General features: G+C 45.0%; 4 protein-coding genes across 5 annotated transcripts in view; 2 read left to right on the plus strand and 2 right to left on the minus strand.

Annotated features, from left to right (window-relative positions):
* The window catches only part of svbp (small vasohibin binding protein), a 1662-nt gene extending 668 nt beyond the window's left edge, over window positions 1–994 (plus strand). For both annotated transcript variants that reach the window (XM_083668788.1, XM_083668789.1), the window contains exon 3: window positions 1–994. This exon is cut by the window's left edge and continues 67 nt beyond it. In XM_083668788.1, the coding sequence (XP_083524914.1) occupies window positions 1–20 (20 nt within the window). In that variant the 3' untranslated portion in view covers window positions 21–994.
* A 1016-nt stretch (window positions 995–2010) lies between these two features.
* Window positions 2011–9182, minus strand: fbxo2 (F-box protein 2). The gene is made up of 6 exons (XM_083668786.1): window positions 9047–9182; window positions 6306–6376; window positions 5872–5998; window positions 5584–5676; window positions 3198–3336; window positions 2011–2961 (listed from the first exon to the last, which is right to left on the minus strand). Exons 2-6 carry the CDS (start codon window positions 6340–6342, stop codon window positions 2827–2829), a joined length of 531 nt encoding a protein of 176 aa, XP_083524912.1. The 5' UTR covers window positions 6343–6376; window positions 9047–9182; the 3' UTR covers window positions 2011–2826.
* A 1163-nt stretch (window positions 9183–10345) lies between these two features.
* On the plus strand, window positions 10346–16298 carry phf13 (PHD finger protein 13). Its single transcript, XM_083668775.1, has 5 exons — window positions 10346–10398; window positions 11380–11481; window positions 12923–13117; window positions 13263–13692; window positions 13884–16298. Exons 1-5 carry the CDS (start codon window positions 10354–10356, stop codon window positions 14114–14116), a joined length of 1005 nt encoding a protein of 334 aa, XP_083524901.1. The 5' UTR covers window positions 10346–10353; the 3' UTR covers window positions 14117–16298.
* Window positions 16299–16479: 181 nt separating this feature from the next.
* dnajc11b (DnaJ (Hsp40) homolog, subfamily C, member 11b) lies at window positions 16480–24516 on the minus strand (the record flags this gene model as incomplete). Its single annotated transcript, XM_083668772.1, has 16 exons — window positions 16480–18681; window positions 18832–18961; window positions 19100–19242; window positions 19427–19484; window positions 19682–19751; window positions 20618–20773; window positions 21098–21214; window positions 21419–21504; window positions 21690–21879; window positions 22237–22310; window positions 22428–22550; window positions 22928–23056; window positions 23325–23426; window positions 23674–23747; window positions 23937–24066; window positions 24442–24516. 16 exons carry the CDS (start codon window positions 24514–24516, stop codon window positions 18656–18658), a joined length of 1683 nt encoding a protein of 560 aa, XP_083524898.1. The 3' UTR covers window positions 16480–18655.
* Window positions 24517–25000: the final 484 nt, after the last annotated feature.

Below are 25000 nucleotides of genomic sequence, written 5' to 3' on the forward strand. Positions count from 1 at the left end.
TGCAGTCACAGGGAGAATGATGGAGGATGAGTGATGCCCCTTCATGTCAAATCCCACTAGGACCAGAGACCCGTCCCCCCAGCTCCAACACACACACACTCACACACACACTCACACACACACTCACACACACACTCACACACACACCACTCCAACACACACACACACACACACACACACACACACGTTTGGAGAGATGGAAGGAGGGGGATGTGAGGCTGATGTGCCTTCCCTGTCCTGCCAGGCCAGTGGATCAGATATGAATCTTTCCCACCCTACACCTCCAGCAGCCCACTACTATGCCTACTCCCTTGAGTAAAACAAGATTAACACACACACACACACACACACACACACACACACACACACACACACACACACACACACACACTGCTCCTGCTAAGCAGTGGTCAACTGTTTGTTTACTTGTGTTGCCTCTACTGTCTTCACAAGCTCTGAAACTTGTGTTTTTTGTTAAGTGTCAAGTGTCAATAGTAGACAATCACTCACAGGCTTAAACACACAGACGGCATAGTTAATATCAGTGTGCTCCATATGTGTTCATGACATGTTTATGGATGATAGTAAACTGAAAGTAGAATGAGCTATATGTGCGAATTTGGACCATTGTACAGTCACAGCCAAAGCGACATATCTCAAATCATGATGTCACTGATACATTTCTTCACTGTATGTCGATGTTATTTTGTTTTAGGCCTCTCCTCCAGCTGAACATCAGAAGATGTTTAATGATAGTCTTTACTCCTAGCCAATATGCCAGTGTGTCATTTATGGTGCTTATGTTAAGAGTTTGGTTTTAAAAACACTCACATATGGTTTCTATACCATGCAGAGTGGCAATACTATGCACTGTACCGAGTGTTACAGTTGCATCTGTCTAATATCTTTTTAGTTTAGTTGGTCTGATACACCGTCATTCCATTTTGTTCTGAATTGTATTTCAAAGTGTTCTTTTAATAAATGTTGTGGTGATTTGTAACAGTGTAATAGATGTTTCATTCCAACTTATTGGAATCCCTTCATCCATAACCTTGAAGTTTCTCCAGATCGCAGTCCCTGTAACGGATTCCGATGGCAGCAGAGACACCAGAACAGGACTAAGCTTCCCTCATAACCCCAATATCTAATCCTAGGAGCCAAAGACTGGTGTGTTTCTAATGAGATCATGCACATCTATGGCTGTTGATACTACAACATGTGTCCTGGCCAAGACACATCCTCCCCTCAGATACTGTACACACTGATCAAACACATGCCTCTGCGGGGACATCTAGGCCTATTATTACCCACATCTGGCTCCTCAGTTGTGTGTGCATGGTCATAGCATCTGGTAGTGTGTCTGGGCTTTCATTTGCCTCTGCTCTCAGTCACGATCAGACACTGTGTGGGTGGATGGATGAATGGAGTCTCAGAACAGAGCAGAAGAGGTATTTAATAGAGGTGTATAACATGACCAAAGTGTATTTGAATTTGGCTGACCTGGTCTTGATGTGGTCATCATGGCCTCTGGGGTTATGGTCAGAAGGCAAAAACTCACGCTACAAAGATAGGCCACCAAGGCATGACATCACAGACTTATGCCATGTATGCAAAGCCTCTCCGTATTTGCAAAAGCAGTGAGAAGTGTAACCTAGTTACTAGATAGCCATGCTGGAAGGGAGAAAAGTGGCATCATCATCAGAACCTAGTATCAAATACATGAGCAATTTGTTCTTGATTTAAAGGGATACAACATTCCACATTCCAATAATTTCAACAGAATATTTAGAACACATAATCTCCCTTTTATAATTTACTTTTTAATTAATAAAAACCTTTATTGGCCCGAAGTTAATTTGCTTTGCACAGGGGACGAGCTTCAACAATCATAAAAAATACCATAGAAAGTGACAACAACAACTGGACTACCAATGCAATGATTGCCTTTATCTTCTTCATTACCCATTTAAAATGTAACACAACAAAAGAAGCAAATCCTTGATTGGTTGAATAAGTGTTTTATTATTTGGTCAATGCAATTCTCATTTACATGATGAATAGACTCACTTGCCAGTCAAAGAGTGACTGCATGATGAACAACCCTGATTGGTTAGTGGGGATTCCGTATATTTCTGATCAAAAGAACGCATTCATTACAATCAGGATCAGGATGAGGCCATTCAACAACCACTGTGTGTCTATTCACTCTGCAATGACTCTATACCCCCCCCCCCCCCCCCCCCCCCCCAACACACACACACACACACACACACATACAATCCATTGTAATGATGGGTAGCTCCTGTGCAGAGGTAGTGGTTAGTAGATTCTCACTCACTCTTTCTAATTTAGTATTAGTGTGTGTATTAGTAATGCTTTATTCATGTATAATTATGTGAAGAATTCTAAAGGAATAAACCTAGACACCCAAAGGTTTACTGCAATGTTACCATGCGCTAAATGAGGCTCCCAATCCCAGCTTGCATGTGTTATTGCTTATTGCATACTCTGCGTTTCCAAAGCATTTGCTCAGTGCATTAGTAAGGACTGCCCTCTGCATGACAGTTGGGTAAGCTTGGGTAAGCACAGGACATTGCTGGTCCCCTAAACCCCTCCTCCCTCTTGTTCCCCTTCTCCTGCCATACTTCTGCCAGATTCCTTTCTTTCTTTTATCCTATACCTAGTTCCTCACCCTGTTCTCTTGACACCCCTCCTTTTATACAAGGCTATCTTCTCTCTCTCTCCCACTCCCTTAACCTCCCCCCTTCCTCCTTCCCTCTCTCCCTCTCCCCCTCCCTTAACCTCCTCTCTCCCTCCTTCCCTCTCTCAGGCCTCGACAACAACAGAGCTGCCAGTGACTCGGACTCCGAACCAGCCGTCCCAGTACTTGCTGTCCTGTCCTCCGTGTTCGAACGAGATGAACCGCACCCCAGAGCTGTAGTCAGAGAACGTGTGGTTCACCTGATGGGACAGACGAGATGAGATGCATTTTCAGCATTGAATCTAATACCATCTCTTCCAGAAGTAACCGTAATCATAATATGACACCATTACTGTAAGTGTATGCATGTGTGTGTGTGTGTGTGTGTGTGTGTGTGTGTGTGTGTGTGTGTGTGTGTGTGTGTGTGTGTGAGTGTGTGTGTGTGTGTGTGTGTGTGTGTGTGTATGCACTCTTGTGTGTAGCGTGTGCGCAGTACCTGTCTCCAGGAGCAGTCGTCACAGTCAGGATCAAGGGTTACTGGGTCTGGTTTATACTCCTGCAGTACTTCCTGGTTCTCATCCAACAGACACACGGTCAGTTGGTAGGTACAGCCACAGTCTGTCCTCCCAGAGTACCTGGCAGATGATCAAGACAACAGCATTCACAACATACCAACCAATATGAGTGTGTACTATACAATATGTACTTCATCATGACCATCAGGCTGTTTTACCAGTACCTTGTGTCTTTTGTGTGTGTGTGTGTGTGTGTGTGTGTGTGTGTGTGTGTGTGTGTGTGTGTGTGTGTGTGTGTGTGTGTGTGTGTGTATGTGTATTGTCGAAAGATATGGACTTCCCTCGACCTGCAACGCCACCTGGTTCCAGACAGGCCTGTGTGGAGTAATGATATTCTGAAATGTGATCGAATGTAACCATTAAAAACATGTGGTTCCGGGCGGGTCTGTGTGGAGTAATGATGTTCTGAGGTAAAATAGGATATACTAAATAAGTAATGATATAACATCAAAATATAACTATTCAAATGTAACTAATGAAAGGACATCAAATGTAACTAACAGAATGACTTAAGGTTGATTAATGTTGAAATGGGTTTTGATTAAGGTTGAAATGTGTTTTACATGTTTAAAGATTTAAGTCTGAAAACTAATGGGATGATTTGATGTTGAAATGTGATCAAGTTTTGTTTTATGACTAAAAGTTGAACTGTTTGGTAGGGAAAGAGAGAGAAACAGGGACCTGGACAAGGCCAAGAGAGGGTTGCTAAGCAGGTTGCTAAGCAGAAGAAGTGGCAGTCAGTTTATCATGTTTAATGTTTGAAGTTGAAAAGATAATAAAGTTTTGTTTCATGATTAAGTTTTGTTTTAGTTGAACTGTTGACCTGTAATCAAGTTTGGTAGGGAAAGAGAAGTGAATGACCTCATGAAGTGGGCCTTTTCTGGAGGGTACCTTCCAGCTGGGAAACTTAGGTACATACCAGGAGCATCTCAATGGGCAATACCGTAAGACCACATGGAGGACGGATCCCTAAGAGACCAGGAGGTCTACAGATCTAGTCCAATCGGGGTATCCCCGACCAAAGTCCTCTCTGGGGAGAGGTTAGACTTGGAAGCCCCCAGCCTGGAGGCTGTATCAGAGTAGGCTCCCTCTTAGCTGCCTGGAGACTTAGCCCTCTCTCTATCAGTAGTTGGCATTGTCCATAACTGACTGTCGTGGGGACCTTGTTAAAAGGCTTGCTGGAGGTTGAGTGCCTGCTTCACTTGGAAGGGAAAGGGAGAGCCATCGAAGTCCCTTGGCTGAGGGCACAGCATTACTCTGGAATCATCAAGCTAAGCGAGGAACCAAGAGCATTCGACGGAATGCGGAATCAATTTAAAGTTTTATTTTCCTAAGGTCTAACCCAGTCGGGGTTGCACGAAGATCGAAGTTCTCTCTGGAGAAAATTAGAACTAGGAATCCCCCAGCCTGGAGGCTGTTGGAATCGGAGTATGCTGCTGGAGGTTGAGTGACCGCTTTACTTGGACGGGGAAGCGTGAGTTGTCAAAGCCCCTCGGCTGAGGGCACGAAGCTACTCTGGAGAAATCAGCAGGGCTTTTGCAACCACCGACAGTGTTCGGTGGTTGCAAAAGACGATGCTGGATGGAGCCTCTCTATTAGATTAAATCAGACAGAGAAGGGACAGATAGGGTAAGATTTAAATTCATTTATTTACTTTGATTTATTTTTATTTGTTGTTAAATTTCTTTATTGCTACATTGCATTACCATGCTGTAACGGTTAAAGTTTAAATAAAGTACAAATCTGCATTTAAAGAAAAATAAGTATTTTAGTTCTTGTTAGAAGTTTAGATAGAATTGAAATAGTCACCTAAGTTGTGTTATCCTTCTTGTTAACTGTAAAAAGTTAAGATTACACTGCGCATATTACATCATAGGATCTAAATGGTTATTCTAGCCTCTTTGTTTAAAAGATCCCCTTTGGATGAATTGTCCTCATCGATAAATTAAATTCCTGCAACCACACCAACTGGCACTCATATAAGAATAGAGTCGTCGTTAACTACTGGGGCTTTCACAGGCTGTGTTCCGTTGTGGGTCTCTTACAGAGCATAGCAGAAAGAGGAAGCAGGGGAAACTGTGGGAAGTAGACGGTTAACAGCAGGGTGAATCTATTCGACACCAGCCTAAGTATATCTTTAGTAACCTATTAGGGTAAGACCTTTTAGGCTGAGGATCTAACCCATTGGACAGAGGGCTGGTCTAGGGCTCCTGTACAGGGCCTGTTGCCGGGAGACAGTATGTGCATGCGTGATTTGTGTGTCAGTGTGTGTGTGTGTGTGTGTGTGTGTGTGTGTGTGTGTCTCACCAGTCCTCCACAGTGATAGCAGGCTGGGCGTCCAGGTCATCAGTAGAGTAGCCCTCTGCCACCAAGTCAACCACCTGTCTCTTCAGACACAGCCTATAGGACACAGAGGGAGAGAGAGACTGGTTCACTCACACAGCCTAGGACACAAGGGGAGCTTTCTAGACTGTCCATTTGGACCCTAATTAGTTGATCTCATTTTCTCATCCCACAGATGGACCCTACTCAGTATGAACCCTAAAGACACACTAAATCTCAGGAACACCAAAGTCACATTAGACACAAACTCACTCGAAGGACGTGCTAAAGTATTTGGTTATTCCATCATCACAGAAGTCGTGGCCACAGTCTCCTGGCAACTCCTCCACCTGCCATTGGCTCCCGCCATTCTCCGTCAGCTCCCAGAATTCCATCTGTTCTGGAAGGGAAAAGCACAGTCACTCTCTGCGAGTGTGACACATGTACTCACTTCTCCTGGATTCTGTACCACACACACACCAGGACTTTACACTCAGTGGTAACCATCAGTACCACTAAATCTGAACATCCCAGCTGTTACGGTTTAGAGGGATAGGTAACTGTGACAGGTAATGCTGGCCACTGAAACTCAGGCCCTCAGGCTTTTCATGCTATTCTTCCCTCTAAGTTATTATAGTAAGTCACAGGGACTAATGCAGCTAGATTGCCTTTACAGAAATGGCCTTTTAGACAAAATGACTCCTTACCTTCCCCACTGGGGTTCTTTAGTAGGTTTCTGGCCATGGCTTCAGCTGGCACAGTGAAAACACAGGGATGCCTGCACAGTGAAAACACAGGGAAGGTCACAACTATGCTGCTCCTTTTCATAACAGTTTCAGTGAGCCTAACCCAACCATCAAGCAGCACAAGGGGTAATCTCGCGCACCCCTATGTTTTGGGCATTGGTTCCATCCACATTCTTCCCTCCAGCCCAGTGGCATGCAGCCATGCCTTTGCCTTTCACTCACTCACTCACTCACACACACACACACACACACACACACACACACACACACACACACACACACACACACACACACACACACACACACACACACACACACACAGCTTCTCTACCAGTGAATGTAGATCATTGCTTTGCGGGTAACCCTGGCACACAATAATTGGTTGCTTGGAAACCCATTTCTGGTGCAGACCGGTTTTTCCTTGGCCCATTCAATAGGTCTCTGAGTTAGGCCCTGGGTGGTCTCACAGGTCGCAAGTTGGGAAATTATTGGTACTGCTCATCCATCTGCAAGCATGCATGACACACTGCAGAGACGATCCTATCTTATTAAGTATCATAAGTTAAAGGTGCAATATGTAACCTTGAAGCTTTGGTTGGTTGTAATGACTATGTTTAATCGGTAGCGATCAGGGAATGAGATCCCTTGAAATAAATACTCAATTTACCAACAATGTTAAAACCGCTTTCTAAAATGGACTGTGAGGTGCAATACTTTGTTTATATACAAACATGTTGTTACTGGTCAGGGATGTTCTAGTGGAATGAACTCTTTCTCCTTTCTGTCCCTGGTGGCTGCCCCTTTGAATCATGTGCACATGCAGAAACACCACAGCTAATGTATGACACGGCACACACTTGCAAGTCCATTTTGGGGGGCTATGTTGTTGTTTGGAACTTCGAACTGAATTTTGCCCGTTAGCCACAGGTGACAGATTACCAACAGATTTATGCCCTACTCCTTTAATGTCAGTGCAGATGAGGCAACAAAGAGAGCTAAGCATTTTAGATTACTTTACACATACCTAGCTATGGAAAAAAAAACGGTATTTCGCCCTGTCAAAGTTTTCTTGGTGGATTAGGAATATCTAGCCCCTTCTCTGCTGGACATTTGCTCATTTAAAACTGTAGGCTGAAATGATACAAATTATCCAGTAGCATCACTTTTAGTCATTAAATAATTAAAGGGAGACTCTGGGATATTCTTCTAACAGAGATATGTTCATCTGCAACTTAGTCGTCATCCTGCACATCTAGAGAAGGTCAATGTTGCATCCTGGTACACGATGGGGTCCAAAATACATCTTACTAACAAGATCTACTCCGAATAGTCACAAGAACCTCAAAGCAAATGTTTCAGGAGATGAGAATCCAGTCTTGAGCACACAAAGGCAACCTGGACACCTGTATGTGGAGGGACTTTACCGTAGCTCTTTATTGGCTTCACTGAAAAGTGAAATTGTACCAAAATAGTCTATATGGGCATACTTATACAGTATAACACAACTTGGAACATGGTCTTTTATAATAATGTTTTTAACTTTTATAGATGATTAAACCTAAAAAAATAAAATCACTGGTATTATGGCAGCCATACTAGATGTTAGCCATCATATTGGATTTGGGGCAGAATCCAGCGTGGCCCAGAATCTTAATTGCAAGAGTAGGTGCTACTGTAGACATGAATAATCCACTGAGAAAACTTTGACGGGGCAAAATGCCTGTTTTTCCGTGGCTGGGCCCTGTCTATTTGGGATGCATCGACACTATACAGATTTACCAAAGCTTCAGATGTCATCAAAGACCACTGAGATGCACAGCAGGATGCACAGGATACCACGCCCCAAACCATGAACCCTCCCTGCTGTGTATGCCTTTGCACCACACATTTTGCTTCTCTCATAACCCACCCAGTGCACAATCCCAATACTATAAAATGGCTTCCTATCTCCTATCTTAGATGTCCAGGTCAGTATCAGGAAAAGTAATATACTGAAGCAGGGAACAAAGCTTGTTTTTTAATTTTAGATTTGTAATCATGAGGACATGATTACACATCAAACAGTACCCTGATCCATGCCGGTCTATCAAAGAGGTACGCTCCAATGCATCCAGTCAGCCCACACAAACACAAACACTAATACCCAGTCTGCTGACTCATATCACAGCAATAGAGCAGACACACGCAGCCCTTATCCAGAGAATCACCTTCATAACAAACATAGTGGTGGGGGGGTGGGGGGGGGGCTGGAGGTGGGGTGGACGGCACACAGAAGGAATTTAATATGACTAGATTTATGGTTAAAATGATCAAGGAAAAGTAACTGATTTTGGGTTTGCACAAGTAGAGAATACCACTTTAAGCCCTGGTTAAGAGACCTTGAGGAGCAAACAGGAAACAATTTGGTCAGAGTACCTCAGCAGAAAGATGACCAGTGGGAGATAAGGAATGACATAACTCTTGTCTTATTGCAATAATAACACCAGGCTATGCTAATGTATTTGGATAGCTTTGTGCAGGCAGGGACCTGTCCTCATGGAGCATTGCTATCTCGGTCTACAGATTTTCCTTCATCACAGACACAAGTAGAAAGAGCTGACTCATCTAGACACAAACACACAGAAATGGTCAATGATACATGTATGACAGTACACTCTGTCTCTCTGAAGTACAGAACATAAGAGACTAAACCGTTTACTCACAGGCAGAAAACTATAGCGTAGTCTTCCAACCCTCTCTCTCTCAGGCTCTTTCTTTCGGTGTCTTTACTGCTCTCTCTGTCTTGCCCCGCTTTTCAGCTGCCGCTGTGTATCTGACACTCGAGCTCCACTGCAGGGTAGCAGCACCCTCCTGGCAGTGTGGGTTATATAGAGGACACACAAGCACAAGCACACCCACACACACACACACACACACACACACACACACACACACACACACACACACACACACACACACACACACTGCTCTGAGCTGATATTGTTTACACAAAACCTGCAAGTGTGTGTTATAAAGTGGACATAGAGAGAGAGAGAGAGAGAGAGAGAGAGAGAGAGAGAGAGAGAGAGAGAAACTCACTCAGCAGAACCACACGTCTCACTCAGCACAAATGTCGGTCAGCACATGCACACGCACGCACGCACACATGCACACACACAAACACAAACACATACACACACACACACACACACGCACACACACGCACACACACACACACACATGGTCAGCTGGTAAGGGGGGAGGTGTCACACAGCACAGTAGGGTAACATACTGCCCCTCCAGCTCTCTCTTGCTCACATACTGCTTCCCTGTGTGCCATGATGCCATAATAAAGGACGAAAGCAAATGTTAAAGATCTTACACACAATATTTTGCAGTCAGTGCCATTCAAGTTTTATAGAATATTACATTTATATTTAATCTTATTTTAATGTTGACCTGTAGCCTAATGCATGCCAATGAGAAAAACTAACCAATGAAAAAAACAATTTAGACCTCCTTATCAAGTATTCATATCAAGTATAGACAAGTATTGCCTACTGCATGAAATATCTGTATCCAACAAGTAGAATTTGAGCTATTTAAAATGAGAGAGAGGCGGGTCTCTCTCTCTGACAGTCCCTTGTATGCCTCAGGGCACAGTGAGTGATACACAGTACACACACAGGCACAGTCAACTTGCAAGCTCATCGTCGTGAGCTAGTAGAGCAGTGTCGGTGTCATTGCTGCTGGTCTAGGTAAAGCTAGTTCGCCTCTACATTGCGCTTGAGAAAACTATTGCTTTTTGGATTAGATTTCTATCACTCCCTTTTTACTAGCGCTAATGTTTTAATTCACCCAAGCAAGGTGAATATTCTTTGCCGACTGTCTGCCTGTCAACTCGCTGTCAAGGAACGTCGTCGTCGGCTAGCTGCTGTTGCTAGCAGAATTTGCACTTTGTTGACACTGACTGACAGTGCGACCTTTTATTGTTTGACAACAAATTAATATATGTTCGATCTCTTTAGAGATGGACGATGTTACTTCATCGGCTTCCCATGCATTTGAGTCAGAGGTAAGACTTTTTAACGTTGACCTGCCCTGGTTGTGTAGCTAGCTACTAAGCCATTTACCACGATGTAGCTATAATCTAGCTAGTTGGCTGGTAAAATGACTTGTGTGCTTCTGTGTCTGAATGTGCAACCCAAATTGAATTATGATGCAGGGCTAACTGGAAGTAACAGTAAGTTAACCGATTATGTGCAACAACGGTGATTAAAGCCGGATCATACTTGTGGCTAGTTAGCTAGTATGTGTTTATTAGCTAGCTAATCAAGTTCTTTAAAACTGGCTTAGCTAGCTAGTTTATAGAACTGGATCTGTTGTTAACTTGCTAACCATTTTGACACTGTTTCTTGTCTGTCATGTATTATGCATACGGTAATTGATGAAGTTGCTGTACTCAGACTTGTGATTGAAATTGCAAACGTCCTCGACCATTTCAACTTTTTTTTTCCACTGGTGGTGAGCTTGCTACCTCAGCAATAATCTCCATCTTGCTAACTCTTAGCTATATAGCTACACGCTAACGTTAGCGTAAACAATAAACTCTATTTCGGAAAGTTTCTGTAAAATAGCTTACATTTGTCATAGTATTTTCAGTCTGCAAGTGAGAGATGTTGTCGATTAGCAAGTTGGTGCTTGTTGTGCAAGCAGCAGCAGACTGTTTGTGCAGTGAGTTAGCCTAGTTAGCTAGGACTCAAAGCAGCTGTCAGATCAGATTTGCTGTTTTCAACAATCTTGTTTATTGTTCATTCTAGACAGCTATTGTGCAAGTTCTGTGTCAACAAATAACATGTAAATGGGAACTCGAGTTGAGCTATGTTGAGGTAGAGAACGATCTTGGAATAATATGTAATTCTAGTCGATCCTATTGAGCTAGGCTAGATCTCTAGCGAGTCTTGTTTAATGGATAGCCATATTAAGAAATCATCGCAGTTTGTACCATGTCATGTGTCCCTTTGTTCCATATTGATTGTTGGTTTCTGTGTTGCAGGGATTCAGTCCGCCATATAGGAGGAGGCGGACAGTGGAGGATTTTAACAAGTTCTGTACTTTTGTGTTGGCATATGCAGGCTACATCCCATATCCCCAAGAGGTAAGTTAAGATAGATCAGATCTTCATTCTGCAAAATAAAGCTTATTTGTGTGTGTGTGTGTTTCCTCATTTAACATCATGGCACTTCTTTGGTACCCAACCCAGCAGCCAGTCAGCCAGTCATTACCAGTGAATCTTGTCTCTTTGTTCTGTTGAATTGATGCTGGAGATGAAACTGTGGCTGGGTGTGTAGGCTATGTTATTATATGTATGTTGTTATTATCTGTGTGTCTGCTTTAGACAGGACTGTGGCTGGTTGTACAGAACAGTAATTGGTTATTAGTGTGTGAGGGACAGGCTAACGCACCCGGCTTATACTTGTGTTTGGTAGCCGTTTGTGGATCATGGAGAGATGGTTAAGAGCGTGTGTGCTCTATTTCAGTGTGTGTGTGTGTGTGTGTGTGTTAGTCTCACCGCCCCTTCTTCCCATGTGTACTATTAACCCCTGCCCCGCAGTGTTGTATAGATACAGTCGACATCAAGTTCACAAGAGCAAAATGGTGGATATTCCACTGAAGTACCTGAATTTGCTGACTGTATCTATATAACCCCCCTCCTTCCCCAGTCTGGTGTGTTGTGTTGACCCTCTGTTTGATCCACAGAACTGGAGGTGTGGCTTTGGGCAGCCTCTTTCCCCTTCGCTAGCCAATCTGCAGCTGTTCCTCCTGAAGGGACAAACTCTTAACCCGCCCTGCCCTCTATTTCAGGGTAAGAGGGCCCCCCACCCCATTCCCTCCATACTCATCCCAGACTCCGGCCTCGTTCCATTTCAGCCCCAAGACCCTTCCTCTAGCCCCTACTCTTTTGGTGGTCTTAGCTCTGAAAGAATATGACAAGTTGATAACATCTTGTACAATGGTCCTCATTGCCAAATGGAACTTGTTTTGCTTTTCTTTCACTTGTTCAGTCCTTTCAGTCCTGTGAACACTGAATGGGGTATGAGCGAGTGGTAAGGTGTTAAGCGCTGAAATGTAACCGGACCCCTGTGTCTGATCCAAACAAGGGGGCCGGCTGAACCCAGTGCCAACCTCTGACAGCACCCTCAGCCCTGTCCTGGTTACAGTCACACCTGTCCCTCATCCATAGACCTACTGGTGCTACTGTTCTGTGCTGTCTGTCTGTGTCTGTTCAGTCTGTCTAACCTGGCTCTCCTCTCCACAGAGAGCATAGCATAGCATGCTGCATGCCTCTCCGGTGTGGCTCGAAGGCAATGCACTGGTGTGTAACATGCAGATTATCAAAGTCCTGTTCTAAATCACAGAATGTGTTGTTATTCTGGATGCCCAGTTTTGGTACGCCTAAAGGTGTGTGTGTGTGTGTGTGTGTGTGTGTGTTTGTGTGTGTGTGTGTGTGTGTGTACTATATATTAGAACAGCTTCCTTACCTCTTACTGTGGACGCACACATTCATTCACCCCCCCCCCCCCCCCTCCCGTCTCTAGGACTCCCCCCTGCGTAGTAGCTCCAGTCCCCCCAACAGCACAGGCAGTACAGCTGATAGTGATGGCTGGACCCCTCGCCCCACCTCCTCCTGCCCACTGCGCCCGCCCAAAGCCCCCCAGGACAGGAGCAGAAAGCGTTTGTGTCCCGCTGGCCTCCACCCCGGGACAGGACTATCGAGCCATGCTAAAGAGGATGTAAGTATGGTGATTTTTACCCCTTACCTTAACCCATGGCCCTAACCCGAACTATTCCTTATCTCAACGCTAACCTTCATCCTTACCCCCTCACTGTGAAGTCATATACGTGGTCATCAGTTCTAACAGTATCTGTCCTCTCCAGCATGGCAATCTAGTGACCACCCTCCACCCAGATGATCGAAGGAAAGCTGAAATACTGAAGAAGAAGAAGAGGAGGAAGGGGAGGGATAACCAGGCTGGCGAAACAAGCCCCGCACAGCAGGCCTTTGCAACGATCCCAGAGCCACAGTACCCCCTCTCTCTTGGAGGACGACCAATCAAAGAGGAGCCCGAGGATGATTTCACTATCCCCCTCCCCCCTCCTTCCTCTCACCACCTGGCCAGTTCCTCCCCCTGTAAGCAGGAGCCCAATGAGGAGCGCCCGTGCTGGGAGGGGCAGGGGAAAGGTGTTGTGAAGTTGGAGAGTGGGGAGGGTCTACCTGGGAGCAGGACTGTGTTCCGCCAGGGAAAACAGGTGGTGTTCCGAGACGAGGATGGCACAGGAGAGGATGAAGACATCATGGTGGACTCTGGTAAGAGAACTCTGGTACACAAACATGACGGGGGGGAGGGGGGGGGGGGGCATTTCAGAACCTCATTCTGAATCTCATTTTGATGGCATGTGAGCAGAGTTAGTTTTTCTTATTATTCAGGAATTCCTATTAGTCAGGTGTCAGTTGACATCAACTAAGTTGCCACTCTGTCTCCCGCTCTTCCCTGTCAGATGATGACTCGTGGGACCTGGTGACGTGTTTCTGTATGAAGCCGTTTGCGGGCCGGGCGATGATCGAGTGTAACCAGTGCAACACCTGGATCCACCTGTCCTGTGCCAAGATCAGGAAGAGTCACGTCCCTGAGACCTACATGTGTCAGAGCTGCCGAGACACGCACGGAACCTCCGACATCCGCCGCTCACACCGCTCCCGCATCGGACCCCGCAAACACCTGCTAGACTGACCCCGGGATGAACCTGAACTCTGACCCCCTGTCCACTCCTGACCTTTACAACCCAAGCCATTACCTCACCATCACCTGTTACATTGACTCAAGTTGAACAAGTCCAGCCCTGAACCCACACCCCCTTGCCAACACCTGCTGGACATATCCCAAGCTCCTAAACTCACCCCAAACCCCCACCCCATCCACACCATACCCCAGAAACTGACTGACACGTCCCTCTGGGGAATCAAACACACCAAACATCCTGAACCGATCCAAGTGCTATTTAAGATACATGACGGTTTGTTTCTGCACCCTCCACATACTCTGTGCGTAAGGCAATCACTGAATGGATATCTGTCTGTAGTAAGAGTAGCAGCAAACCGCTAGGGTGGGTTTTAACGTCTGTCGATACTTATAGAGACGCGTCTCATTTGAACACTGGAAGCATTTTTGTACCTGTTCAACTGCCAGAGAGAAACCCCCTGTCAACTGCCACACAACAGTCTGCATGCTGGGACTTGTCTGCAAGGCAGTTTGCACTTTTTTTTTTTCTTTTTCTTTTTCCATATGACCCTTCTCAACCCCCCTGTCATGCAGGGATAGGTATGTCTGTCTGTCTTGGTGAGGTCTCAATTATCTAGCAAGCAAATCTGTTGGTGAGAATGTTCTAGATGAGAACAAGCTTGACTCCGTTCTCAATACTTAAAAAGGTGCAATAAGCCAAGGAATAATCCATTATACAAAGATGATTATAAAAAGTGGCCAGCGTTTACTTAATTAAGCCAAGATGACCTCATGTCATATTCTTTTCTGCGCCACACCACTTCAATGTGAAATAAATCATGTATCAAGTGAATAATACTGGCCCCTTTTTATACACGTCATGTCTCATTTTTACCTGTAAGCCGTCTGAATCAAGGTGTTTTTCTCTCTCTCTCCCCCCCCCCCCCCCCCCTCCTCCAGATCTGTTCTGTTCTGTTGTTCATCCAACAAAAACTATTCAACGACCTTTAACTTGCCGTTGTTAAAAAACATGTTTTATGGCTCCGTTCCCTGATGCCATTTCTGTTTGTTCATTCTTTTTATTACATTTTTTTTGTTTATAGTTTACTATTCTACAATAAAGAGAAACATGGTAGACAAGGGTCTGCTCTTATCCTATCTTAGCTGTTTTGTTTCTTGAGGGACAATGTCATTTTAGGGATACTTATTTGGCTAATGGTTCTAACAGTCACTTCAACTATGGTGTTATGCAACAGCTCATTTATGTTGTCACCTGTCTTTTATGTGCAATGTTCAATATGTCACTACCAGAAATGTTTCTGTCATGTCATTGTTCTACATCGAAATATAATATGTAGAACAGACAGAACTCTGTAATGTTGGGCCCTCCTGAATAAGCTCCAGGTTTGTGGCACATTTGTGTATTGGGGTCTCTCGGTTGACTTAAATGGAGTTCATTAATGGGTACTTAACGTTGTGGCTCTGAAGGGAATGCTGTGTGTGTGTGTGTGTGGTGGGTAAATAACATGTATGTGTGAGTGTGCCTGTGCTGCCATGACGGCTTATGCCACTGCCTGCCTTTTGGTTCTCCGTCCCTTAGCTTAAAAAAAAAAAAGCAGAGTGTACCCCACGTCCCAGTCACATTAAACTGCCCATTCACACGCTGCGGTATTTACTGCACAATATCTCAGCTGCTCACTGCTACCTTGTTCACAGGGTTTAATGACTTCTGGAGTTTCTGTGGAAACTTTCTTTTCTTCTTTAACTTGTTGTAATTTTGACTTTGGATCTTCAACAGTTTCTCTTATTTATGTTTCACGTGTCCATCTTGTTTGTGTGTACATATTGTTGTTTCTGTTGATGTAAAAGCCATAGATCATGTCACAGTCTTGAATGACCATCAGAGGTTAGATAAGACACACACCAACTGGATGCTCGTCAAAAGGTGGGGATTTCACAAAGCAGGTCCAATGTTAACCAGCCGACTATGATAAACACAAGTTAGCGTTACTTGTCAATAATGACACGGCCATTTTATGTGCATCTTTCTTGTAATGCACTTCAAATGTAGCTGGTTAACTCAGACCCTGTGTTGTGTGAAATACCCTTGAGAACGTGGGGTCTGTCCTGTGATGCAAACTGTTTCTGTGAAACAGTATTGTAAACTATTGTAAATAAAGAGTTATTGATTTTAACCCCACTGCTCGTCTTGTTGTTGTGCTTATGCCACGACAGTGAGTGCATTATGACGTCCTTTCTTCAGACAACTGGTCACTGCAGTGCTTATTCAACATTCAGATTGATTCATAATCAAAAGTAAAAACACAGACAAGTCAGGCCAGTGGCTCATCTTTATTTATTTGAATCATTTTTTTTATATATGACTAAAGAGCCCACTAGCTCAGCACATTTCACTTTTATACAGAAGAGAGATTGGGTCATGGACAATAATGTAACAGTGAAGAGCAGTCCCCCTGTTGGCCACAGGGTGGCACTGGAGTGGGTGAGCAGCACAGGGTTGACAAGAGTGAATGTCAGGGGGAAACTTTAACATGGAGGCTAACAGCATGCAAGGGAGAAATGAGAGATCACACACATCCTAGAGATGGAGGTTAGGTTCTCAAATGTGTCAATTAATCTCCAGCACCGACGAGATTCAGTTAGTCGTTCAATAGAGACTGACAACAGGAAACCAAACCATACAGACCCAGGAGGGTCCGTCACCGCTCAAACGTGCATACAGGGTCTAAATGCGGGGTTTCAGCACCTTAGGGTAGCGTATTATGTTGAACAGAAGTGTTCAAAGTGACGATGGAAAAGCAAAAAAAAAGTCCTTGGTCCACCAACTTATAAAATCCAATATCCCTGTCTGTACATTAACAAAAAGTGCATATAGGATTGGATGCTTTTGTCAGTCAGTAAGTCTGATATATGACAGAGTCACATACAGTACATACTCCCTGTGCTTGTCTGGGGCCATACTCAGCCCATCTCCTGTCAGGCCTTCACAGACAGACAGAGAGAAACAGACAGAGGACCAGTGCTGGGGGCTATCAAGTTGACCATAAGTTATCATAAGTAATAAGTTAATATGCAGTAGATGCATGTCAGCTCAATAACCCCCATAGAGAATGGCATGACAGGATATTCATTCTGTAGGTATAACATGAAAACACAGCATTTTTTAGATATATATCTATATCTATATCTATATCTATATAGATAGATAGATAGATAGATAGATGTAGATATATGGAAAGTAACGGTATGGCACATAACAAGGATGTACTGACTTAACCTAGTTAAACCTAGTTTCTAACAAATAATCATCATTTCAATGATGATATAAACACGTTCAATAAAACAAATACATGAATGCTTAAACAGTATAATGGTGTATCTTTCCACATTGTTTCGATCGACAGACTGGAGTCTGGAACATCAATGCTTTAGCAGCAAACGTCCTCTCACATAGGCTTCCTCTATACTCTTCACTGTAGCTCAGGCAGTGCTTACACCATCCATCCATCCATCCATCTCAACACATACTGACTCACCTCCACACAACTAGCCTGGGTGCTAGTCTGTCCCTGCTAGAACAACATTAGCTAAAGCAGGACAAGACTAGCAACGAGGCTACCACACAACAACATGAGCAGCAGACAATTTGCTTTCAAGGCAGAATAAGTTAGGACAAAACAATGAAACTAACTAAACAAACAAAAACATGATACATATAGAGGTCTCCTCTTCCTATACTATGACCTTCATGTTGCCATGCCAACGGGCAGGCAGTGCTGGAAGAGTTCTCCGTGTCGTGGTACTGAGAGACATGTTCACGCATAGTTCTGCTGTAACCGCAAAGTTAGCATGAGTTAGTGTAACGTTAGTTGCGCGCTATGAACATAGGATTCACTGAAACTGTAGGAGACACGGATATGTACATAGGATTCACATTGCACCTTTCAAGGAGAGGAGGAGCGAGGTCATTGGTTGAAACTGGGGACACTTCAAATAGTAATTGCCAATCAGATTATGATTATTACAACTTCGCTTCATTGTTTTGTTTGGCTACACCGGGTCCTGTCACCATGTTGCTAGCGAACAACCAGTCCCTTTACTGTGTATAAGCAAAAAAAAAAAAGAAAAAAAAAGAAGCTAATTTCGTAGCCATAGTCGTCTCCAGAAACGACCTGTCATTTGGGGAAGATAGCACTAGTAGACTACAGGGCAGATACGTAGCCTGGGGCTAACCATTAGCCAGTCCCATACACCAACTACTGTACGTAGCTTGGGGCTAACCATTAGCCATACACTAACAGGAGACCTTGGCTAACTGAGCCCTGACATTCACATTAACCTGGGGAGGGTGGCTCACAGGGAAGGAGGAGAGAAGGGAAGGAACTCAAGGGTGGATTCATGAAATGAGAAAAGAGGAGAGGGAGAATCTCTGTCTGTCTGTCGGTCTGTCTCTCCCTCCGTGCATCTGTCCTTCTGTCTGAGTCCATTTGTGTGCGTCTGTCTGTTTTTTGATCCAACAGCAGAGGGCTCCTAGGACTCAGCATCGATTCTGTGAGCTGAAGGAGAAAGACAGACAAAGAGAATTTAGGGGTCAGACACAAGGTAGATCAATGGGGTTCGGAGATAATAATGTTGCGTACAATTTGTCATTAAGTTGCAGGTGATTTGGATTGTGATTTGGTTGTGATTTGGTTGTGGATGCTCACATTGCTTGGGTATCCGTAGGGCCTCTGTGTCTCCAGAGAGGACCTGGTGCATGACGCCTCGGAACTGATAGAGCAACTTCAGACTCTTCTCCTCACCGACACATGGGTCATAGAAACCAGGCAACCCCGCCTACACAGAAAGAGAGAGACAAAGACAGGTCAGGTCTCTGTGAGATATCGAGCAGCTTGCACAGGTGAAGGGGATATAAAATGGAGACACAGACACAGACACACACACACACACACACACACACACACAGACACACACCTTGGAGGCCTCGGTAAGGATGAGTTTGGAGTCCTTGACCAGGCATTGCAGAGGGACAGTGACGTCGATGACCTGAGCTCTCTCCTGACGCTGGCTATTGTCCGTTACAAACTTCCCATACCAAGCATTTAGAATGATCAGACCTGAGAGAGGAAGAGGGTTCACCGTATTGTAAAAGTATGACATCAATGAACCCAAAATATAACAAAGGTCATACCTACCCACACACACAATTAACAACATCATCTGGGGTGGGTGTGTGTGTGTGTGTGTGTGTGTGTGTGTGTGTGTGTGTGTGTGTGTGTGTGTGTGCGCACGCTCACTCACCCATCTTAGACTCTTCTCCCTCAATGATTCTCCTCACAGACTCCTGCATCAGCAGAACCTGAGGTTGAGGGGGAGGGGGGGGGGAGGGGGGGGGGGGTATGGAGGGAGGAAAGGACATGAAGAGAGGTTAGAGAGGGAGAAGAGAAAAGAGAGGTAAGGAGGATGAGATTTGGATAATAGGTCATTAGAATTACAATTATCGTCAACATACTAAATAGTGAATATGCAGTGTGTGTATGTGTGTGTGTTACTCACAGCTGACTCTGCCTCCTGTTTCTTCTTGGCGATGTCTGTGGCTGAACTCTTCCTCTGCAGCTCCAGCTCTCTATAGGACACACACACACACACATATCAGTCAAACAAGTCTAAAGAGCTAGGTGGTCTATGTATGGGTTGGTCTGTATAGGGTTAGTCTAGAGGTGGTCTATGTATGGGTTGGTCTGTATAGGGTTAGTCTAGAGGTGGTCTATGTATGGGTTGGTCTGTATAGGGTTAGTCTAGAGGTGGTCTATGTATGGGTTGGTCTGTATAGGGTTAGTCTAGAGGTGGTCTATGTATGGGTTGGTCTGTATAGGGTTAGTCTAGAGGTGGTCTATGTATGGGCTGGTCTGTATAGGGTTAGTCTAGAGGTGGTCTATGTATGGGCTGGTCTGTATAGGGTTAGTCTAGAGGTGGTCTATGTATGGGTTGGTCTGTATAGGGTTAGTCTAGAGGTGGTCTATGTATGGGTTGGTCTGTATAGGGTTAGTCTAGAGGTGGTCTATGTATGGGTTGGTCTGTATAGGGTTAGTCTAGAGGTGGTCTATGTATGGGTTTGTCTGTATAGGGTTAGTCTAGAGGTGGTCTATGTATGGGTTGGTCTGTATAGGGTTAGTCTAGAGGTGGTCTATGTATGGGTTGGTCTGTATAGGGTTAGTCTAGAGGTGGTCTATGTATGGGTTGGTCTGTATAGGGTTAGTCTAGAGGTGGTCTATGTATGGGTTGGTCTGTATAGGGTTAGTCTAGAGGTGGTCTATGTATGGGTTGGTCTGTATAGGGTTAGTCTAGAGGTGGTTGGTCTGTATAGGGTTAGTCTAGAGGTGGTTGGTCTGTATAGGGTTAGTCTAGAGGTGGTTGGTCTGTATAGGGTTAGTCTAGAGGTGGTTGGTCTGTATAGGGTTAGTCTAGAGGTGGTCTATGTATTCAACTCACTCTTGTTTGGCGGCGCGTGTGTATGGTATGACGACCAATCGGTGTACAGCCATGTATACGAGTACTGGTCCCACCGTGGCGTAGAACACAGCGCTGGGCAGCAGCTGGTCTGTCAGGTGGACGGGGAACAGGTAGGTCTGATTGGAACGCGCCAACCTGCAGGGAGAGAGAGAGAGAGAGAGAGAGAGAGAGAGAGAGAGAGAGAGAGAGAGAGAGAGGAGGTATGACAGGTTGGGTTGCCTTGGTTAGAGTCATCTACTTGCACTTGAATCAGATGTTTAATTGATCCCCACCCCGATCAAAACATTCTGTTTCTTTCAAATCTGTTCAAATATCTCCCCATCAAAAGAATCCTGTAACAAATGGGATAAATGTTTTTGGATCATTTGAACAATTCAATGTGCCGTATCAGAGGCGTGTGACTTGCGGCCATCAGTATGCGTTTGACGCACCCGTGACCTTGTCGTGTGGTGTAGCTACCTGATCTTCAATGTGACTCCCTGAGGGACTCCGATGCTGACAGTGGCAGCCAGGACGCTGTGACGACTGATCTTCCTCTCAGCTCCGTACTCCACTACTGTACCAAACCAGCCCGTCCTGACAGACAGAGACAGAGGGAGGGAGGGAGGGAGAGGGAGAAAGAGAGAGAGAGAGAGAGAGAGAGAGAGAGAGAGAGAGAGAGAGGGAGAGGGAGAGAGAGAGAGAGAGAGAGAGAGAGAGAGAGAGAGAGAGACAGAGAGATTAGAATCTAGACTTCCACTAGATAACATCTACATGTAGTCATTCTGCAGACAAACGTACTTGACGGAGCCCTTGATCTTGGTCTGCTCCTCATCCTGAAACTTGTACTGGTAACTCATCATCAGGTAGGAGTGAGGAACACCCAGCTAGAGGGAGGAGAGGAGCGGAGGAGCATGGGAGGAGAAGGAAAGGAGAAGGAAAAGTTAGATTTCAGTCTTCTCAGCCCACCGTTAACCCATAATCCTAACTGTAACTCCACCTAAACCCTAGACTCTGTGTGTGTGTGTGTGTGTGTGTGTGTGTGTGTGTGTGTGTGTGTGTGTGTATATACCTGCAGGGCCAGTGTGAAGTGGCTAGTCTTGGTGTCTCTGACCACACTAGTGGTCATGGCACTGTTAGGCCCCCAGCGCCACTGCAGGTATCCCATGGTGTTCTGGTCTAGGTGACGGGCTGTCATCAGAGAACAGCTGGGACGCACGCCACGAGGAGAGAACTGCATACCACACTGAGCTGTTAGGAAACTACAGACAGACAGAGAGAGGGAGAGACAGAGAGAGGGAGTGAGAAAGGGAGGGGGAGAGAGAGAGAGAGAGAGACAGAGAGAGAAACAGAGAGAGATAGAGAGAGGGAGAGAGACAGAAAGAGAGAGAGGGAGAGAGGGAGAGAGAAAGAGAGACAGAGAGACAGAGAGAGAGAGAGGGAGAGAGATGGAGAGAGAGAGGGAGAAAGAGAGAGAGAGAGAAAGTAGAAAGTAAGAGAAGAACAATGGGTAGAGTTATGAAGAAATGGAGAGAGATATTGAGGGGATGCATGAGGAAGTAAGATGAGAGACTATCCCCCAAAAAGCAGATATTCTAATCCAAACTGCTGGATCTTACCATCGTGGAGTAAGGTTACGAAACATCTTCAACCCAAACAGAGGCCCCAGTATGTCCCCTGCACCTAACTCAACCTACGTTCAAACACACACAGATAGAGGCACACGTACATGTCGGTCAATGGAGTGTTTCATGGCATATATTATGCATGTGGAAATTGTGTGTGTGTGTGTGTGTGTGTGTGTGTGTACCTCGCCCCAGCCCTTGGCTGATGTGACTCGGCGAACGGTCATGTTGATGTTGCCTCCTCCGTTGCCGTTGTGTGTGGAGAGAGAACCAGACAGCACTGCTGTGTCTGAGGACGTCAGGGGAGCCTACAGGGACAAAACACACAACCCAAACATCACACACAGAAACAGATAACACATGTACTTCAATTAGACCCTACAACTGCTTGTTAAGAGTCAGTGCAGGTGTATACCTTAGCGTTGGGACCTAAACGCAATGTACGGCGCAGCTTGCGCACAGAGTTCAATACTGTATATTTGAACTCTGGGCGCAACCTCAAACCTCCACGTCCCGCGACGCCACTTACAAAGTCTTTCCTTGATTCCATGCGTCCTCTCCCTTCTCTTCCTTCTCAAAACATATTGTAGGAGAAGGTCTGAGGGGTGGAACCCCAGAGGGGATACAGGACGCAAGGAATCTAGGGAAGACTGGTGTGTGAGACTGCATGTGTGTGTCTGTGCACCTCTATAGACTGAGAGATATGCATCCTGTTGATCTCGATGTGAGGGAATCCTCCACCTGGGATCTCTTCAAAGTCCTCCTCATAACGATCAAACAGATCTGTAGCATCTACACCCACACTGATGGTACCCTGAACAGAGAGAGAGAGAGAGAGATTTCAATGAATCTGTTCTAGATAAATAAAACATGTGATATTTGGTATCTAGGTACATGGTTTCTGTTTAGACAGTCAGTGCGTTGTAATTACAGCTGACACTGTTTTGATTATTTTTTTAAAAACTCCCTAATGTTTTGGTGCAAGAATGGACTGTATACTGAGGATTCAGAGGAGCGATAGGAGGAAAGAGAGTGTGTGTGTGTGTGTGTGTGTGTGTGTGTGTGTGTGTGTGTGTGTGTACCTTAGGGTTGGTCCTCTGCTGTAGCCTCCTCTCATCCCTCTCTCTCTGCAGCCGCTCATACTCCTCACGAATCTCTGCTGGAGTCCTCTTCCTCTCCACAATCTACACACACATCAACCCATGTCATAATAACACATACTGTATGCAGCTACTGGAACAAAGGATGACAATAGTAGCCCAAATCTCACTCGCCTGACCCTAATCATTAATTAATGATTAACGAATCATCAAATAATTCATATTTGAATCTATTTACCTGATTCATAATTTTCCATACCCACTCCAACTCAAGCCATGGGTAAAGAAGGAACCCATTGTTATTATGGGCCTGCATCACTAACACACATACCTCCCAGCCCTCCACCTCCAGACCTTTCTTCCCAAAGATGTCATAGATAGCCCTGGACTGGGGATCACTCAATACTATACGAGAGAGAGGGAGAGAGAGAGAGAGACAATATGAGTCTGTGTGTGTGCATTATCTCTGTGCAGTGTGTGTGTGTGTGTGTGTGTGTGTGTGTGTGTGTGTGTGTGTGTGTGTGTGTATGTGTATGTGTGTGTGTGTGTGTGTGTGTGTGTGTGTGTGTGTGTGTGTGTGTGTTGGGATCTTACCTTCATAGGCCTGGTGCACCTGGTTGAATAGCTGCTCAGCCTGACTTTTGAGCTCTGGGTCTCTATGCTTGTCTGGGTGGTAAAGCATACACAACCTCCTATAGGAGGCTTTCAACTCCTCCTGAGTGGCCTGAAGACAGAGGAAGAGAATGATGATACAGTGAGTGAGAAAAACAATAATTCTTCACAGTCACCTGCGGGTAAAGTGCCTACCAAATGTTATTCAATTAGTGGCTTTAATCATCTGAATATCAGTTCTTAATCATGACAAAATTCATTACATTACAACATTACAAAATGACATTGAGGCTAGCTATGACACTCGCAACGACACTCGCAACATCCTTTTATAACAGTAACAGGTTATTCAACCGACCGACTAGGCGAATGTCATTGGCGTCTGTCTCGCTAACAGGATGCTTATTCGAAGAGCTATTAATAAATGACCATTTAAGATCCACACATTTGGGAGAAGAGGAAATAGATATATAGCAATCCTAGGTACCTCTTTCCTGACGTTAAGTAGAGAATAATAGTCTTCGTTATCCAATTCCAATTCATCGTCTAAGGCCGCCGCCATGTTTGCACTCTGTCTGCCGTGCCCCGCCCCCCTCCTTCGTTGTGTGGTCTTGGCTTGTCTGCACGAGCGCCGCCTCGTGGCCAGGCAGACTCAACAAGCCATCCTTTCGTGACGGATCGTAGATCTGAAGGGGGGAGGGTTCATCATCGTTATACTCGTGGCTCTGACTCTCCTACATCTGCATTTTGCAAACTAGTAAACTTAAGAGTTGCACAATACTGTAGAAAACTGAGTGTTATTGTTTGTTTGTTTCCTTGCTTGCTTTTTTAGTCAATATAAGGTGAAGCGTTGTAACACTACGGAGTCTCTGTGGGCGCGTGGAGCTGTCCTTTCAGCACCACAGGCTTCAGCACCCGCGCAGTGAGTGACAGCGCCCGCCAGCCCACGCACCCCTCGCAAAGCACCTCTCCCACCACAATTGTACATCAAAAAAAGAGCAAGAAGAAGCAGAATATTAATATTCGATTACTTTAAAACATGTTTT

Source organism: Argentina silus, assembly GCF_951799395.1.
Source record: "Argentina silus genome assembly, chromosome: 4".
NCBI classification, from domain to species: Eukaryota; Metazoa; Chordata; class Actinopteri; order Argentiniformes; family Argentinidae; genus Argentina; species Argentina silus.